The 19,764-nt window shown below is 46.5% G+C and overlaps 1 protein-coding gene across 1 annotated transcript; it reads left to right on the top strand.

Annotated features, from left to right (window-relative positions):
* The first annotated feature begins 15,299 nt into the window (after window positions 1-15,299).
* Window positions 15,300-18,722, top strand: INS (insulin). The gene is made up of 2 exons (XM_035539927.2): window positions 15,300-15,486; window positions 18,586-18,722. Exons 1-2 carry the CDS (start codon window positions 15,300-15,302, stop codon window positions 18,720-18,722), a joined length of 324 nt encoding a protein of 107 aa, XP_035395820.1.
* Window positions 18,723-19,764: the final 1,042 nt, after the last annotated feature.

Genomic DNA, 19,764 nt, shown 5'->3' on the forward strand with positions numbered 1-19,764 from the left:
AGCTAGCTTTATTAAAGAAATAAGATTTTTTTTTTTAATTTTTATTTTTTTTTGCCATTTGAGAAAATAGACTAACCCACTTTATAAGCTCCAAAGCAACTCCACGAGGGACCACTGGTCTCCATCACCTCCTGCCTCTTGCAGCCCTCTGTATTTGGGAAACACTATGCCACTAAAAGCTTTTCTGCCTCAACCAATTCCATGAAATTTAGAGTCTGGGCTTCCAGCCTCCCCTCAGCTGCTTGCACAGAGGCTGCAGCAAGCATTGGAGCCTCCTTGAACCTCTCCCATGACCTAAGTCAGAAGCTACCCGCCTGGCACAGAGCAGCCCTAGCCTACCTGCATCCTTCCCAGCACAAGCACAACCTCCAAGGCCTCTTTTAAAAGCTCCCACACCTGGGACCCCGTAAGCCCCCTTTCCCATCACCAGGGTCAGGCTCTGCAGCTTCAATTGACTCTTTAATGCCTCCCACTTCTCACCTTGACAGGCCCACCTGGGCTGCAATTTCCCTGATGAAGGGACCAGCAAGGGGGACACACAGATCACAGCCAGCTGCTCAGGAGCCCAGCTGCCGTGGCTCACAGCAGATAGCAGTCACAGATGTTGATGTTCAGGCATGCTGGTGGCCTTGGGCAGCCTTGGTGTCTTGAGTTTATCAGTTCTTGCACTCGTGTCCCTTGGGAGAATTTCACATGCTTTTGCTTTCCCAGTATTACACAAACATAGCATCACCTTCTTCTTAGATATCCTAATATCTCTGTCACCTGATGTCACTCAGGTGCACAACCAACTCTACTGTTTGTCATTTCTGAGGAAGGTAACATGGTCAGGATGCTCAAACCCAGTTTCGTCTAGCTTTCACTCCTGATATAAATGGCTTGATTTGACCCAAAGCTCTCGGTTTTCCTCCCCCTGCTTCTGCCCTTCTTATCTTCTCACAGGCTGTCTCATAATCAAGTGGTTTGCTCAGAAGTGTGGCCCAAGGTTATACATCTGTGCAGTATCAGAGCTGGGCTTGGGATGCGCGGAGGCAGCTAAACAGCTGGGGGGACAGGGGAGGGGGGAATTACTTGTAGTTGTTCATATCGTCAGTTGTTACATTTCTGTATGAACTTTCAGAATCCTTATCCACCTTACATGGTTTTTTATCATTTTTTCTGTAAAGAATCTCATGGTTTAGTGGTTAGGATTGGGCTATTGAACAGGTATCCTCCAACACTTAAAAATAACATTACCCTTCAGTGTTTATCTCTACTGTAGCTGTCATAATAGCTTACAATTCATTACACTTTATCCTATTTCAGGCCTTCTTTTACATATGTTTGACCCTCAGTTCTCCCAGATTTTAACTACTTAGTTGCTGACAGCACATCATTTGTTTCCCACCTGATTCAAACCTTCCTTTCTGTTTCCCCTCTTATATGAACCCCTCCTAAATTCCTCCAGCACTCACACACTTGCTTAAAAGAGCATTACAGAAATTGGCAGCTTGGCACTAGATCTAGCTGCTTCTCCTCAAGTTGTTCCTCCTCTGAGGATTGTCCCGTAAATTAATAAAACTACTGAGTTCATTCAGTTATTGTAATTTTAGAACATTTTTCCAAAGCTTCAGCTATGATTTCCCAATCTGTGTGGATTCAGATCTTGAGCTGTAACTCTCAAGGTTCCCTTAAGAGCTGTAACAATTTTTAATTTGGGTTCTTAAGTTATTACTATTGCATTAAGCAGCTGCAGCAAGCTAAGCGAGGCTAAGGCAGGCTAGGTCACAGGTTAGCTATAATGCCACAGAAAAGACGCTCGTCTGGCCTCCAAATCTGTAAAGGTCTAAGGGTGGTCGCCTCTGATTCTCCAAGGCACTTTACAATCATTATCTGCCTTGTTAAATGTCTCTAATTAATGCAATGTATAAAAAGAACAAAGCTGTTAATATGGAGTGAGGAGCCAAGCTAAAAATTCTTGCAAACTGCCGGAGACCTCAACTCCTCCGCCTTGCTTCAGAGTTTGCATCACTGCACCGTGACTCTCTCAGCTGCTGCTTGCTCGTGGGGCTGTAGTAAAATCTGTTGCCCTACAAAAATAGAAAATAAGCAAAGCTTAAAGCATACACCAGCAAGTAGTATGCAGGCACATAAACAGATCTGCTGTGGTCACGCGTGTGAGCACAAGCGAGCGGCACCCCCTTGTTTCTGAGCTGGAACGATGCTGGGAGTGCTGAGCAGGCTGGGCACTGGGCAGTTTTCTGTGTCTGTGCTCTTGGCACGTTTATGACTGATTCCAGAATGATTTGGCCCCTTAGCGAGACATCTGAGAAACATGAGCTCATTTGTATTTACCATTGCCCTCATCTATTTAGTATCTTAGAGGATTTATCCTATTAGTAACATAATAAGTCCCCTTCCATTTTGTCTCTAAGCTTGTTCCTTTATATCCAATTTTGGATACATTACTTGGCCCCTTACTTCGTAATCTATGTATGAATTTTATTCTTCTTTCTTATTTTCCCATGTTGCCTCTGAGCCTTGATTTCTTTCTCATCTTGCCCTAATGTTTTAGAGTCTTGGACACACTCCTTGGACCAAGGAGTAGGCTAGGCAAACAAAATATGGGAGGGTTGTAAACCAGTCCCTGATATGTCACTGCTTCTTTTCTACTAATATCAAGGGTAATTTTTCAGCCCATCATTTTGGACATCATCCTACAATTATCTTTAGTCTATTTTTAATAGTCTGACTCATTCTTTCTATCAGTCTGGAGGATTGCAGGTGGTAGGGAATAGGCAATCTTTGCTTAATCCCCAGGTTACTCATTAGGACTCGAGTTGCTTCACTTACAAAACCCCCTCCTTCATCTCATCCTATCTCAGCTGCTGTTCCATACCTATGGACAATCTTCAGCAGGATTTTTACAGTTACAGTGGCTGTATTCCTTTTAGTGGGAAAAGCCCAAAATCATCCTGAAAAGATATTAATGGTGACAAAGAGATATTGATACCCTCCTTTAGTTTGACAGCTTAACTGCATGATCCATTTGTAGTATTTGCCAACATCCTTTGTTTAGCTAATGCAGTAGAGTTGGCAGATTTCTTTTACTAGTTCACTATTACATCATTGCACACCTTAGGCAGTTTTTACTTATGTTCTCCATCTCTTGCTTTGTTTGGGGCCAAATAAAAATTCCTTGCACTCTTTTTAGAGTACCCTGTACCCTTTATATAAAATTATGACAGTCTAAGATGATTTGCTGTCATTCAGCTGGCCACAGTATCCATCCCTTTTTGTCTGCTATCTGATTCCTGGTTGGGGCTGCAGTAAATAAACTTGGAATCAATTTATCTGCTTCCTCATTAAATTATTTCTCAGCATTCATTTCAGTCTTCTTATGTGCTTTAACATTCTTTATGTATATTTGATTCCCACCCTCCCCCTAGGCTCGTAAAATAAACCTCCACTTCTCTATGTGGGTGTCCCACTGCTTGCCATCACCCTTCTCCCTATCAGGCATCCAGGAGCTTATGCCATTATCAACATGGTAGATACCTGTAGAGACATACTGGATTTATGTCTTTTACTGATTTTGATGACAGCCTGTGCTTTTGCTCCTTGGCATGATCCTTGCTCTAGTTTCCCTACTATTTGTTCCTTCATTCCACTAGTAGCAGTATCCTGAATTATTTTTCCTCCTTGTTCAACCTTAGAACTCCTACGAGTGTACGATACCGTTGGTTTATTACTGGTTTCCTTTCAAAGGACAGTCACATTTTAATCCATTTCTTCTCTTTGTGGTTAAGAACAGAGTATGCAACTAAAATGATGAAAGGTTTGAGGACCATCACAGCCCAGACCAGGCTTGCTCATGGCCAGGGAAATTTTGGTACCCATAGACTATTGGTACCCATTTTCCTTCACTATTTTTTTGTGACAGTACTGCTCCCACAGAATCAGCTCATGTTGAAATTCTTATTAGGAATGACTTTCCTTCAGCCAGGTGTCTAGTGCAGGAGATTTTCAAGCAGCTTCTTTCACTTTATGTAAAATGTCATCATGATCCTTGCTTCAGCTCCATTCCTGATTCTTCTACTGTAATTTTCATCATGTTTTGATAGTACTAGCAAAGTTATGGATATGGCACCACAAGAAATTAAATCCTCCCAGCACTTTTAGGAGTTGGGACTGAGTAATGGGAGTCTTTATTTCACAGAAAGTCTAAGCTTCCTACCATCAATCTTTTGCTTTACCACTTCCAATTCCCCAGCAGTTACCCTGAGATTGCATTAATTGTGCCATGTTCAAATTGACTTTAAATCCCGTTTGGTCTATCAATTTTAAAACTCAGATACTTCTTTCTTGTACCTCTTCTTCTGTAGCTGCACTCCCTAGAATATCATCCAGATAAGATAATTTCTTTTCTGTGTCCTCTGGAGACCATCATTCAAATGGTTTCCTAACACAAGCATTTGCAGCAGGGCAGGTGCTCGGCCCTGTGGGGTGCAAGTAAAAGTGTATTTTTTGTTTCTTAATGTGCAAGCAGCTCTATAAATTGGTTCTTCCCCTGCATTTTGCCATATGGGAGTTAGCTGTGAATTGCAGGGGTGCATTTTTGCCGCTAGTTCTCCTAATTCATCCCCTGCCCAAGGAGCCTGACTCAACATCGTGGCTGCCAGGGGTGATGGAGAGACCTGTGCTCTGCTGGGGTGGGCACATGGTCTCAGGTTGTGCTGATATTCCAGCAACTTCCCATCAGTTCATTAAAGGCTCTCCATCTTCCCCAGCTCATGGATTAATGCTAATTCTGCTGCTTGCACCCCTGTCCTACCTGTCTGCTGGGCAAGTTAGTTAAACGCACTTATCAAGGTGCCCAGCGTATGATGAGTAAAGGTTGGTTGAATACATGCTCTTATCAGCCAACCTCTTCATTCCCATTGAATTCAAAATTTGAAGCAGTTTCTCTAAGTGCTACAGCTGGGCTTTCTTTCAGTGGCTTAATATCTGCAGCTACCTGCCTTGGAGTCATTCCTGTCGTAATAGCTACAGCAGCTAGTTCTGCTGCACCTGCCTGTCCCAGGATGGCAGTCGAAGTTGTTGTGGGATATGCTGCTATTCTCAACTTCTCTTTCTTTTCCCATTTGTTTGCATCATCCCTGAAATCATCTTCCTCTGATGGTTCCCAGTCTAGTTCTCTCCATCGCTTCCTGCTGATACAGCAGTTATTTTTAATTTTTGCATCCCAATCTGCTTTTACGAGTGTCTAATTTTAGCTTTGCATTTTCTATGATCAGGTCCGTTTTGAGCTCTCCCTTGCTCCAGGGTGAATCACGGCACTATATATGTTAATCTATCCACTTCTGCAGTTTCTCTCTTTTTCTAAATTCATCTGCTTCTCTAATTGCCATTGCATCTCCTTACTGCCTTCTTGGGCCACTAGATGGTATTCCTTTTCTAAAGACAAAAGTTATTATAAGTTATTTGATAGACCCTTTTAAAAGCATGGTTTCCATGCTGGAGCAGTTGATATTTTGGTGTTGTCTTGGCTCAGCCAGCTCAGATTATTGTTACTGCTTCCCATAACAGCCCCACTAACAGGGATGGCGTATCCTTGAGTCTCGCTCCCTTCTCTCCCGTATCAGGGAACATTTGGCTTGTATCACTCATCAGCTTCCTGTGGGCTGGAGCGGCACCAGGAGAGGCACCCACAGCCCATGATGTAATCTCTGATATTGTTGGGATTTCCTGTAGCCCTCTGCTATTCCCAGTTTTAGTTTTTTCCCTGGGTCCTGTTAGAATTTTCCCAAGCTTTCAATTTCATCTTAAGGTATCCCTTACGTATTGTGCACAAGGCTGGCTGAGTTTAGAGAGTTGCTTTGGGAGCATTAAGCAAGGACACTCCAAAGACAAGATTTTTGTGAGGACATATGTGTCCCCCAGTCACACACTCCACCAAAATATGATGTGAATTCCCTTTTCCTGACAGTGGAGCAGATGTGCAGGATTATGTGGCTGCTTAGAGCCAAACACGAGTCCTTTGGGTTGGGTTATGGGAGCCTTCGTGCTGTTCCCCCTGGCCTCACCAAATGTGGCTGTGAGCTCTATGAAAAAGTGACCAGGAGAAAGCCGAGGGGATGGTAGATGGAGCATGGGCTGGGCAGGCAAGGGAGGAAGACAGGGCAAAAGCCCTCCTCTGAGCCAGGCCCCAGCATACCCTTCCAGTGTGTCCCAGTGCGTCCCAGTGCCTTGCTGAGCGGTCTCTGCTGTTGTCACTGCTGCTGCTGTGGATGGATCTGTCTTTCTGTCTCTGCGTAAAGAAATACGACACAGATTTATTTTTCATTTTGGAATCGTGCTGCTGCTGACATGATATTAAGAATAAAGAATATATTTCTGGTCTAGCATCCTGAGTTCGGCTCTTGTGTCCTTCTGCTTCCCAGCTCCAGGCCTGCCATCCTGCCTGCAGGCAGGGCATGAAATACAGCCTGGGGCCCACTGGGGCCGGAGGGCTGCAACTTGCTCTCATGTAGAATGTGAACTCAGAGGTGGAAAATGATCCCTTGTTTGTGGACGAGCTGATCTAAGCCTTTCTTTGCCAGGATATTACTAATTGCACAATTATGCACAGAACAGTAGTTGGGAGGTCTTTTCTTAAATAGTAACACAACAGGGGTCTTGCCTTCACTACGTGCTTTCTCTCCCAGTGTTTCCCACTATTTCTGTTTAATTCCAGTAATGTGAATAGTGGAGTATTTATTTCAACACTGGGAAGATGCCTTTAGTGAAGGTTGCAAATGGGTTCTCTGCCTATGCCAGAGCCCGCTCTGTGCAGCTCACTGAATGCAACCCTCTTTGAAGTTTATGTTGGACAAGGGGGACCCCAGCTCCAGGAGATTATAGAGGAAGGTGCAGAGTTATGGGCAACTACTGCTTTATGTGCCTCACTGCAAAAAGTCGCTCGAGGAAAAGAACTGGGTAAAACTGAAGGTAATCCACTGTGATCACAAAATACATAACTGATTTACCCTCTGGTAGCAGGGATCCTCATGTTTTCCCCAGGCATAAAACAGAGTCTGGATTGCAAGTGACCGGGCTAGGCAACCTTGGTCCTAAATGTATTGAACACCTTCCTAAAAGCTATTAGGTTTGGATCCTGCTTGCTTAAGCATGGGGACTATTTTAGATGACTTTTTGCTGCATCCACATGGGAGTAGTGGATGGGACACAGGGCACCCAAGGACCAGAATGGCCCCTGGAGTCCACAGGAGATGCCCAAGGCCACATAAATATTTCCTACTCCAGAGTAATCCCTATGTTTAAGGAAACAAATTCCATACAGTGCTACCAGTTTGGCTTTTACAGGAAAGCCAGGCTCTTTTTCTGTTAAATCCCTTCCAGAGTAGGTGATAGAGGTGGATTAATGCACTGCTGACATGGGTCTGGACCATGCATCCAGGCACCCCAGCACCGTCTGAGGGGGAGTTCCCTCATTTAGGACTTGTGAGGATGCCCTGTATCTTCATAGTGCTCATTAAAGTGTTACAGCTGTAATGAATTCATCTTCATTACACGCCTGGGAGGTAGAGGAGTGTTCTTGTCCCTGTAAGAGGCTGACAGATAAAAGGAGGCAGAGAATCAGAGAGACTCAGACCAGGCACAGAGCCTGAAAAGTAATTACATGCCTAAACAGCTTTGGGAAGAAGCGTCTAAGTGGCAGATCTGGGGCTTGAACCTCTATCAGCCCTCTCAGGACCCAATCCTTCTTGTGCCGTGATGCTACTGCTCTGAAGAACTCAATTATTTACAGTTCCTATAGTGGCAGGTATGCACACGTCCCCATCCCCTGGAGATGGGAATTGATTTGGATAAGACTGGCTGACCTGAGCTGTCATTTGTACTCCTAATACAGATCAAATCAATTATTTTTCCCCAGAGATCGGACAAGGTACTGCACTTTCCACTGTAAAGAATTCATTTTATTTTTTGTACACTTGTTAATTATATATTTTTTTGGGGGGGGGGGGGGGGGGAGGGGAGGGAGGAATGCAGTTTTCTGGAGGAAAGCCAATCTTTTGACACTTTCACAGCATGGCCAAAATCAGAAAGGATCAGAAATATCTTGAAAACTGACTGGGAGATATTTTGGACTGAATCTCACTGAACAGAGAGCCTTACAAAGCTAAATCCTAAAGTCTAAATTTCAAGCACACAGACCCCATATCCACAATACATCCCCCTGCTCTATCACACGCTCCTACAGGTGATGCTCTTAGGACAGAGCAGCTGCTTCTGGAGCTCATTTAAAACACAGGTGTGAGTTCGATGTCAGCCATGGGGCTGCAAGACTGGACATGCTTAGAGATGAGCTCCTGCCCCTGACGCAGTCACGGTCCATTCTCATTGATTTTCCTGAGAGATAATGAAGCAAAATCCATTTTTCACTCCTGGCATTAGTTCTACTGGGTGTCTTTGTGATTATTTTCTCTGTCAGCTCTCTGGGCACAGCAGGGTGAATTGATCTACAAAATATTTGTAGGGACGGTGAAGGATTAAGTATCTCACACAGATAGCTCAGTGCAACAGTTGTTACTCGGGACTTTAGAGAGAAAAACAGGGTGGGGAGAGGGAGTTGTTCATTTTCCTTCCACTAAGGTCAGCGTTAAATAACTCTCCCACCTCCCTCTGAGGCTGAGACAAGATAATAAGGACAAAAATGTCAGAGCAAAGCACGGGGGCCCCTCTATTTACAGCAAAGGCCAAATCGCTAACGAACAGATCGGAGCTTGCTTTCCAAACACTGATAAGCGGCATCTTTGAATTAACGGCCCCAGTTCCTCCGCTGCCGTAAATCAGCATGACCCTGGCTGCCCGCAGGGCTCCCCGCAGGAGGAGGGGGCTGCTCACCCCTCCCAGCCCCGGCGATCCATGTGCCTGTCTCCAACCCTCCCCTTCCCCAGCCCCGTAACACTAACAAGCCTTATCAGTAGGATTTACACCTCCTTGTCTAGGAACCCCTAGGCAAACCTGTGGACTGGTTACCGGTGTGCCTCCAAATCCTGAAAGTAGCTTTAAGTGCTCCAAATGATCCACTTAGCTGGGGATAATTAATAGCATCAGAGCTGGGAGCCCCAAAGCAGGAGTGATGGGAAAGGAGGAAGTTTGTTCCAGAAAATGGAGTTTCAAAGCTTCCTACTGAAACCCAGCAGAAAATGCTGTGCGAGAATGAGCACACTGTCCCTAAATGTCCTCTTACAGTGTCACTTACAGACCTCGATTTTATCATGAGGGACACTGTGGCAGATGTCCATGGTGCACTCACAGCTGCAGAAATGAGCAGTGGCAGAAAACACAGACGTACCTGACATGGTAATTTATTTTCAATCTGTGGGACCACTTTGTCCCACAGCAGGGGACAAATCCAAAACCATCCCTTCATTTTTTTTTCTTTCCTCTTTTACCACCTTGCTGCATTGGCTGGTTATAGCATCCATCACTCTCTGCCATGTCTGCTGCTCTCTGGTGGCCTGCCCATGCTTTCCAGCAAGGTGGCTGGGGACCAGCTTTCCTCCTTCTCTGTTTTATCAAAGGCTTCTCCAGGTTGTCCATGTCGTTGCTTTCCAAGTGTTGCCTATTGCTGTCTGTTGTGCATGCCCTGGCGGTGGCACCACGAGACTTTGCTGCCTATGGCTGTGGACACTGGAGAAAACTCCCTGATGCACTCCATGGCCCCTCTCATGGTCATCTCCTGAGGACCAAGTCAAAATCCTTTTTGGTTGCTCTCACAGACTTCCCCAGCTCTGATCCACGAAGAAGGACAGATGTGGTAATGGTGTTGAAAATGTGTATTTTTGGATTGGTGCTGATCAGGCTGTTTATCCAGCCCTTCTCAGCTCTGTGGAACTTATTTGCTGCTTTTGCTCTTCATTACTTGTCCTCTAGCAGGGTGTCATCACCTCTTCTAATGTTTCTCTATCTACACGAAGGATTACTTTTGGGCCATTAATAGCCACAGATTTCATGTCATCCTCATTGATAAACAAACCAATTTGTTCTGCTAATAGCTGTGTCTAGGAACTATTAGCAGCTCTTAGGAACTATTTCCACCTCTACCTTCTCAAAAAGTCTGTGTCCGGTAATATTTTAACAGGGTTAAAAGGATCGTACCTGTGTTTTCGATCTCTATATATAACCTTGCATTTGCTCTTCCCAAGATGGATTGGGAAGATTCTGGGAGCTTTACACTAAAGGTCATTAAATTCAGTCTGCTTTGCTCAGATGGCTGTGCTTGTGGGAGGTTTGGGTTTGCAGAGGCCAAGGGGGACCTTGGCGAGGTGCAGCCAAACCAATTTGCCTGGGTGGGGGTCCCAGGCTGGCCTAAAGTCAGGGTTTTACTGCTGAGAGGTGCATAGTGGGGTGGGCAGAAGGGTTGAGTTATAGGAAGCTGACTTCAAAACTGCATCAAAGATGGGAAACTCCTGTCTCCTAATGAAAGCTGCTGGTGCTTCAGAGCGGCTCCCTGGAGCATCTTCTACCAGCAAGATGCATCTCCAAAGGTGAGGATGTACTCACAACCCTCTCCGAGTCCTTCTGCAGCCCCTTGGCTGTTAAAGGTTAACCCAAAGATGATGGACGCCAATGGGACAAGACAGGTTGGTTACACTGGGCTTTGGGTTACACCCTCCATTTCATGAATCAACCCTTTGTGCTCTAAGCTGTGAGATAACGTCCCTGGCCTGGAAGAACCTGGAAAATTGTGAAACCTGCAGTCTGGTAGGAGCATCTCCCTTGGGCCCCATGGCCGGAGGGGAGATGGGGACAGCTCGTGATCCCTGCACCATTATGGCTGCCCAGATTAGTTTATAGAAGGAGCTGGGATTACTTTTATCCCAGTGAGCAGCCCCCTTGTCCGCTTGCACAATGTTCCTTTTGAAGCAAGGGCGTCTCTCATTGTGTGGCTCCAGATAAGCCTCACCCTTTGCTATAGCAGCCTCTTCTCCCCCCGAGCCCACAGTGGCTGCCCCTCCTGCATGATGGAGCCACCATGTATCTCTGCAGGCACCGTAGGATTTGGTTGCAAGCATTCACATGATTAAGCACCCTCCTCGGTGCCAGGTTCCTCTCCCTGCCCTTTGCCTCCTTTTCCTTCACCTTACAGATGGCGACTGCAAAGAAGCCATCAACAGGGACAAGGCAAACCCACCCAGGAGTGGTGGCCAGTGTTTTAGGGACCCCAGCTCCTTGCTGAGCACTTGTCCACCTCCAAAGCTGACCTTTGCTTTCAGTAAAGCTTGCACAAACTTGTAATCGTTAACTAGTTCCCCCATAACGGGCTTGTTATTTCTGCAGGACAGGGTTCGAAAATGCGAGACATCTACAGTAGTAAAGATTTTATTGTGCTGGCAGCAGACTGTAAAACTTGATTACATGACACCAGGGATTGCCTAAACCTGGTTCCCACTGATGCAACTGCCTGGGGTTGGGGGGATGTGAGCAAGGGAGGTGGCTTCAAGTCACGTCCAGTGGTGGTTTAGCACGAATGGCAGGAGCCAGGAGCAACCCACTTCCACCTAGAGGCTTCCACCCTTCAGCCAAGTGAGCCCAGTGTGGAGCTAAGGAGCTGGGGCTGAGTGGGGGTCATCCAGCCAGATGGATATTTGTCCCATCTCTGCTTTACCATGTGGAAATCATGGGGAAGTCCAGTCTGGGAGGAGTGCACTGAGATTTTGTTGTAGAAAAAGATTTTCCATCAAGAAATGGGGTCCTCTTGCCTCCCTCTCTCAATTGGCTGCTGACACGGGATTTTCCCACCCTAAGACAAAACTTTCCACAGTTTATATATATTTCATATCTGTTTATATCACTGCTAGCATTTTTCATATTCCAAAGGCCCATTTATGGCATTAAAAAAAAAAAAAAAAAAAAAAGCTTTCCAATAAGTAATCAAAGTCATCATATTTTAGAAGGGAAAAAAAAATCCTAGTAGGAAATTTCTGCAGAAAAGTTGAATTTTGAGCCAATGCAATATCTTTTTTCCTTCCAATAAATCTTCTGGCTTAATTTTGCACCCACACCATAGCAAGCCAAGAGGGGTTTCTGAACACTCAGGTATCAGCAGCCCTTCACCTGTCTCAGCATGTTGTAGAATTGGGCTGAGCTTTTCGAAGCTGCCTTCAGGATTTGGTTGGCCAAGTGTAATAAAAGCAACAGACTAATAATTTGGCCCTCCCAGCATGAAAGAGACTTTTTTTTTTTTTTTTTTTTTTAACATCAACAGGGTAAGCCCTGCCCCAGGGAAGCCCAACAGGGAAGCTACCTACAAGGCAGAAGATAGCGGATAAAGGAACCTCCTTACAAACTCCCACCATCAATAAAATAAATACAAGTTAGGATGAGCTCAGGTAGCATTCAAAAGCGCAAGAAGGAAAACCCTAAATGACAAATCTCAGTGTGTGATTAACCTGGGGAACCCCTTGCTCCAGAGCCTTTCCAAGGCAGCCATTGGGCTGAGGTGTCTTCAGAAATGGGCCTCGCAGCATGTTGTGAACACAGAAAAATGACCACTAAGGGGATTCATAGGGTAACTTTGCAAATTGCCCCTTAGTGTGATGCTGGGTGGGGGCTCAGTGCTCTGGAGGCAAGGTGATAAAATGTCGGGTTTTATCCTATGGAGCCACTAATTCTTCATCTTTTCCTAGTAGAGAGAAGGTCTGAGTACTCCTGTCTCCCTGAAACCCGAGACCCTCTTCAGGGATAGAGCACTAGGTCATTCAAGTACATCAAATATCTTTTTTTGAGGGGAAGGGAGACAGAGATAGTGTTACACATCATGCAGAGATGCTATTAACTGTAGTTGAGCATCACAACTTGGATTTATTAGCATGAGGATGAAAGACCCACATGGCAGGGGGTGTAACCGATAACCTTGTCTCGCATCCATTTGAGCAAATGTGTGCTCGCCGGAGATTTAGCACTTCTCACCAGCCTTTTTGCAGTCACAGTCATTTTAGCAAACATATGATACTTCACTCTCAAAGCCACAACAGGGGTCCACCTCCTACATGCAGGTGGAAGTCATTGGGAGGAATCGCTTTGGCAACACAAGAAATTGAGGGTCTGGTTCAAATCTCATGCTATCCGCTGATTTGGGTGGAATTCCTTCTGAATTATACTGTGTGCAGAGGATCGGGAGTATTCTAAATTAAGCAGGCAGCAGAGTTCAGACAGCTGGTGTCTGTGCTGGGACACACTGATATCGTGAAGGATCACACATCTCAGCTGTGTCAGGCCCTCCGCTAGATCAGTGGGCACTACCTGAGTACTGTACCAGTCAGATCTGCTTTGTTGTTTTCTTCATACTCACCACACCATCACCAGAAATGCAGAGGAAAATAGCGGTCCCTTCCCACAACCCACCTCTGGAATTTGGGAATCACGTCCTTCAGGACTGGAAACATGACAAACCAGTGGCTTCACTCCACTGGAGCCCTTCTTCGGTCTACTATTAGGAGACACCCCTGTGCTGGTTAACATGCAAGTCATTTTTCCAAGCTCTCCCTCTCAATGATGAGTTCTGACCATGTAATGTATTTTTGTAACTTAATTTCTGAAGGAAAAGTGAAGTGACAGAGAATTTATGAGGTCATGGCCATAAGAATTTGTCTCCCTGAGAAGGACCAGACAGAGAGGAGATGACCAGCTATCTCCCGGTTTCTGTTAACCACCTCCAATTTCCCCTACAGGATATTGAATTTCAATAGCCCACCACAGCAAGTGCACTCAGAAGATATATCAGTATCACAGGCCCAGCTCAGATGAGCCAGCTTTGACTTGCATGAACATGAGAAAACGGGGGCACACTGCAATGCTCACACTAAACATGGTGGCTGCTCTGGCTGCCCTCAACCGTGGAGCACAACAATTCAAGAGGTCTGATTAGGGCCCCCCACCTGAGCTAAAACAAATATCCGCCATCTCCTGTGAAAAGCAGGCGTTGTTCCTCCCCCGGCCCAAGCGGAGGACGCGTGTCTCTCAACATGAGCCTCAGATGGCCTTCGTGCAATAATGTGTTTTCCTTCCTCCGGCACCTGACCGCAGTGTTGTCACACCGACAACTCGGTCCCATCGCTGCATACTTTCCAAGGGGATATTAATCAAACATATTAACCTGTTTGCCTTTAATTTTACATTTCAGAAACAGCTGTTGGCCACCCCAATGCCAGCAGTGCCTATTGCCAGCATTAGTGTCATTAGTAATCATTGCAGCTGTAATAGCGCCATTATCTCCCGCTAAAAGGGTCGCTGATGGCTCACGACAGAGCTTCAGGGAAACAAAAACAGGTCAGCTGAAATGAGATGGAAACTGCAAACTGTTGCTTCTGTCTTAACTTACCTCAAGACCTGTTGATGCCATATTGAGGGAAATTAACGTGCACAAGCAGCAAACATTTTGGTGGGAGCGTCACTGAGAAGGTGGGGCTTGTACTAGCCCCTGTGTCACTTGGGCTAATGTAAAGCATATAAATATGGGAAAGAATGGGGAAATTACCACCAAAAGGTCTTCATCTCCAGGAGCAAACTTCTCTCTATCGCTTGCTGCCTCTTCTTTAGGTAAGTCCGATTGCCTCCCGTCTAGCTTCTAGCTGGGTGTGCAGCTGTTTTCTTTAGTGGATGTAGAAGCCAGTGACAAGTGCTGGCTTGCTAGTCCAGGAAAATGAGGTCTCCTCAGCTCTTTGAGCATGTTGTGTTGTTTCTGGGACAGCATAAAGAACAGCCCCTTCTGACTTGGCAGAGTGGGTTTCTCCTCTGAAGGTGTCTGCTGATCTCTGCTCTCCTGGGCAGATGCACCACAGGGCTCGGCAAGATGATTCTTCCAAAACAAATGCCCCTACTCTGGGCTGAGCTCTGTTTTTCCAGAGCTCTTCTGTCCAAGATCAGTGCTTGCACTGCAGCCTCAGAGCCTGTGTACACAGGCACTGGCTAGAAAAAACCCACGTATTTTAACCCTACACATTTAAATGCCCACAAAGGCTGTGTTATGAAAGGCCACCCCATATATGGGTGTTGGGGTCTAGTTTGACTGTTTAGGAGGAGACAGCAGGGAGGCCAGGAATGATGAGAGCAGGTGGATGGAGATGGACTTCTGGTTGTAATCAGCATTTACTCTGACTTTCTGAGCCTGATGCATAAAGCTCTCCTTCCCTCTTTACGAGGTCCAAAGGAGCGAAAGGGCATAAGATGGTTGATGACAACTTATTTCTACCTTGTAGCCCACCCTGCGTCTGCTCTGCTTCTTACCCCTAGGCCTCATTCTCCTCACCATGGCTCTCTGGATCCGGTCGCTGCCTCTCCTGGCCCTTCTTGCTCTTTCTGGCCCTGGGATCAGCCACGCGGCTGCCAACCAGCACCTCTGTGGCTCCCACTTGGTTGAGGCTCTCTACCTGGTGTGTGGAGAGCGGGGTTTCTTCTACTCCCCCAAAACCCGACGGGACGTTGAGCAGCCTCTAGGTAAGTCAGGTTGACCATGACTGTGTCTGTATGCTATGTGATGCAAAAGGCAGCCACCTATCTTTGATGGTGACACCAGGAATGTCCTTGATGGGGAATGCCAGGAATACCTTTGACATACCAGCAGCATCGTATTGCCAATGAAAAGATCTTCGGGTTAAAAAGGCAGGTGGCAGGGCAGGCAGGGGAAGAGGATTTATGAGACTGAAGGAATTGTCAGTCAAAGCTCAAACTTTTCTGCTTCTCTTTTGGAAGAGAGAGGCTGAGAACAGCAACATCCCAACCCGTGTGGGGCGTTATGCTGGCCTGGGAGTGACCGTAGAAAATAAAGGCAGAAGGAACCCAAGGAGCCTCCTTCTGCACCAAGACGGGCACTTGTCTCCATCCTATTCCTGACCCACTCTTGTCAAGTATTGTCATAAAAACCTTCTGCCTTCTGAAACTGCCCATTCCTGTGCTTAACTGATTTTCTTCTTGAATGTTGCTTCCTAATATCTAACCTGAATGTATCTTGCCTATTGTTGTCTATTATTTCTTGTCTATTATTTCTTGTCTTCTCCATAGCAGACAAAGGGAAGAGTCTACTCACTTATGAGTGCTTTTCAAACTACTTAAAGACTATTTCCATGTCTAGTTTTAACCTGCTCTGAGCCAAAACCCTTTGACACCCCCAGACTGCCTTCCCAGGGCATATATACTAGAACTCTGTCATGCAAATTGTTCTGCATTTGGTCCATAACCTTTCTTAATGGTGATGTCTGGAGAAGTACACAGGACCCCAGGTGAGGCCTGGTCAGCGCCAAGCGGAGTGAGCAAGCGGGCAGAACGATATTGCATGTTTTCCACACCACATTCCTACACAGGGGTTGTCTTTTCCAAAGCAGCAGTGTGCTGTTGATTGATAGAGACCATTGTCCCCCTTGGCCACCAGTCAGATGTATCTTCAGTCCCTGAAGGACCACTGCCTGGTGGTCCACCATGGCCTACTCCTCATCCTGGGTGTGCAACGCAGCCTTCCTGCCTTCCTCTAGCATCTTCCCCATTTCTTGCTGAGCAGCATCCCATCTTTTCAGAGGGTTTCTGTAGTTTCCAAGGTAATTTTGAGTACTAATCTTGCCCTTCAACAGGCTTGCAGCCCCCCACAGCTTTATATTGTTTCTTATTTCACGGTGGTAAATGGATTAGCCAGAGCAGGTTGTGATGGAGCCAGTGTCCATCTTTACCTTATTTTGTACAGCAGATTAAGAAGGCAAAAAACTGACATTCTGCAGCCCCCACAGAAATGCAGTAGGTTGGTTTCCTCACTTTGCCTTTTGTTTCAGCAGAGCAGTTGTTCTGTAAATCGGTAACACAGGAAACACTTTTATCAACTCAGAGCTACTCAGCTCCCTGCTACCTGCCCTGCCCCCAGACAAGCTGGTCTCATTCCTACCCAGGCAGGCATTTCTGATCTGGCTCTGGTAGCTACCAGCCTCCAACGAGGTCTGCAAACTCCTAAACTTGTCTCAAACACTATGTCTGAACTTTTTGCTTCAGGGAAACAGACTGTCTTGTGCTTCTCATGTTCACTTGTGATCCAGCCTGAGCGTCAGAGGAGCTGCAAGCAGAGACCAAATGACTCCTATCAGCAGCTAAACTGCAAAATTGGAAACAGATTGCAAAACAGAGGCAGAGCACTGAAAAACACAACTCCTCTGCTCTCTGTCTGTTGCTAATCCCATTCCTGAGGTGACACCGAGGAATGGTGTGGGGAGCAGTGTGCCATGCAGGGACCTGCTGGAAGTGCTGCCTCTACCCAGTGTTGTGGCCTCTGAGAGGTGCAGGTGTGGGGCTTCAGAGGTGGGAGCTGGGAGTGGGAGCACTGCACAGGGAGCATGGCCCTTCTCATGGCTGGGAAGCACAGCTGCTTCTCCCAGGGCAGAGGAGATCTCCACCACCTGCTGCACGTACCTGCCACCACCAGCCCTGTCCCATACCCAGCCAGCTTTTGTAAAGGCTGCTTTCAGAAGATGGAAATCAGAAGGCACAGAGCAACACAGCCTGGGTTTATTCAGTTAAGCGCAATGGCAAGATGTGCAAGGTCTCAAGCAGGTGAGATGAGGCACTCCAGAGAGCTGCCCTTGAACATGATGTTGGTACCTAGAAGGGGCCAGGACCTATCATCCTACAGCTGTAGTGTGAGGAGATGGGTACTGAAGACCCATTATGAGTGGGTCAGAAAATTTGTTAGCCAATTCCCTAAATATTGTACGGAGAATTTCATCACGTCCAACCTGTCTGAAAGTATCTGAGGACTTCCTACCTCTTTTTCTACAACTCTTGCCTGAGCCACCATCTCTTTGTCACATGAGCTGGTTGTGTTTACAGTCTGCTTGCAGCTGGCTTGAAGGATGAAGACAGATAAATCACAAAACATTGACTAGCTATTTCCTCTTCTACTTAATGCTGGACTAAATCTTTTCTAAGTTTTCCCTTTAGCAAGCTAGCATAATGATTTCTTGTTACTCTTGTGCCTCGTTCATTGTATCACGCTTTGGGGGCTTGGGGATTTTGCGTCTCGAGCTATACTTTCATGCTGCCCTAGAAACCACATCTTAGTCTCGCTTTCCAGGCACTTTCTTCTGGCTGTTAGGGGCTCTTTTCTTCCTAGAGGAAAAACCACTGTTTTATTTGCCATTTTCTATATTTTCACTGGGCTCCTGGACAGCTCTGCCCACAGGTTTTCAAGCTCGTCACTTGGAGTAGACCAACCATCAGCTTACTTACTAGCTGCTCACCCCAGAGAGGGTGCAGGACTTTTCTTCCTCTCCACATGCTTGCCTCAGTAAAGTCCCTGTACCCCTGGGTCTGTCACAGCACCAATACCCACTCCGTTTGGTTCCTTTTGTGCACCATGGGATTACTTTGGGAGAGGAAACTTGGAGCCTGAAGGTGCTCTGAGCACATCAGCTTGGGGAAAAACTTCCAACTGCCTCCCCACTTCCCAGCCAGCTCTCCACTTACAGGTCTGGTGTCTGAAAAAGGGGTCTCCACAGGGCTCAACAGCCAGGGCTGACGTATGGTGAATGATGCGTGGCTTATCTTTTTCTCCCCTGCCAGTGAGTGGTCCCTTGCATGGTGAGGTGGGAGAGCTGCCGTTCCAACATGAGGAATACCAGAAAGTCAAGCGAGGCATCGTTGAGCAATGCTGCGAAAACCCATGCTCCCTCTACCAACTGGAAAACTACTGCAACTAGCTGAGAGGCTGGCAGAGACATGCACTTACACTATTGCACCTTCAAAGCAACTGAATAAACCTTGTGGATCTGTTGTGTCAGTTTGTGTGTCCATGGGCTGCGCTATGTGTCCATGGTTGGTGTGTCCATGGTTGGTGTGACCATGGTTGGTGTGTCCATAGTTGGTGTGCCCATGGTTGCTGTGCCCATGGTTTGTGTATCCATGATTACTGTGTCAATGGTTCATGTGTCCATGTCCTGGGGAGGGGCCAAACCATTTACTTTCAGGGTTGGTGGTCTGTGCTTGGAAAAGGCAGTTTTAAAAGGTCCCAGAGCCACCTATCACTTAACACTCAGCTTCTGCCATCCAAATGAAGGGGCTGTGAGGGAGGCAAAGGGGTTATGCAGCCAAGGGAGGTACACAGAGCATCCCCACCCTCGGTGCCTGGGCAGACAAAGAGGAAGGGGCAGAAAGCCTTGAATAAGACTTTTCTTTCTAGGGAAACATTACTGGGTAATATGCGTGGAAACATTGCACTGGTCAGCTTCCTGCAGTTTGCAGTCCAAATATAGAGAGGCAGCCGGGAGACTGAACTTCCTCAGCTGTGTAATGGAAACAGTCCCGATTAAGTAAAGAATTAAGTCACCTATTAACTGTACCCAGAAAAATCACGGCCGAGTGCCACAACCAATTTAGAAAGTGTGTCCCGTTCTCCATGCTGTTTGTCAGAGGCCCAGGTGGAGTTTTTACTGTGGGACGTGCTTGTTATTCACAAGTATTTGACAAATCAGATGCAGAAAACAGATTTTAGCCAAGAAGAGTTTCCCTGAGCTGTCTGCCGCCAGCGCAGCATCCATCACTGTTGATGCTCAGGGCTGTGCTGAGTGTACCGGTCCTGGACCAGATGCTTGCCCTTCCTGACTGCCTTCTGCTTTCCCTTGCTGCCAACAATCGCTTCACACCATGATTTTAATTTCTCATTTAATAAGATATTTGCAACAGCCCTGAAATTTGCCAGAACCAAAGCACCTCCAGGCAGTCAGAGCAGCAGTATTATTGAGA

The sequence above is a fragment of the Cygnus atratus genome, chromosome 5 (genome assembly GCF_013377495.2).
Source record: "Cygnus atratus isolate AKBS03 ecotype Queensland, Australia chromosome 5, CAtr_DNAZoo_HiC_assembly, whole genome shotgun sequence".
NCBI classification, from domain to species: Eukaryota; Metazoa; Chordata; class Aves; order Anseriformes; family Anatidae; genus Cygnus; species Cygnus atratus.

What these genes read in the sequence shown, in the direction of transcription:
- INS (XM_035539927.2), top strand. Translation starts at nt 15,300, where the DNA reads ATGGCTCTCTGGATCCGGTCGCTGCCTCTCCTGGCCCTTCTTGCTCTT. An exon ending in GGACGTTGAGCAGCCTCTAG is followed by an intron (nt 15,487 to 18,585) that starts GTAAGTCAGGTT and finishes CTCCCCTGCCAG; the next exon opens with TGAGTGGTCCCTTGCATGGT.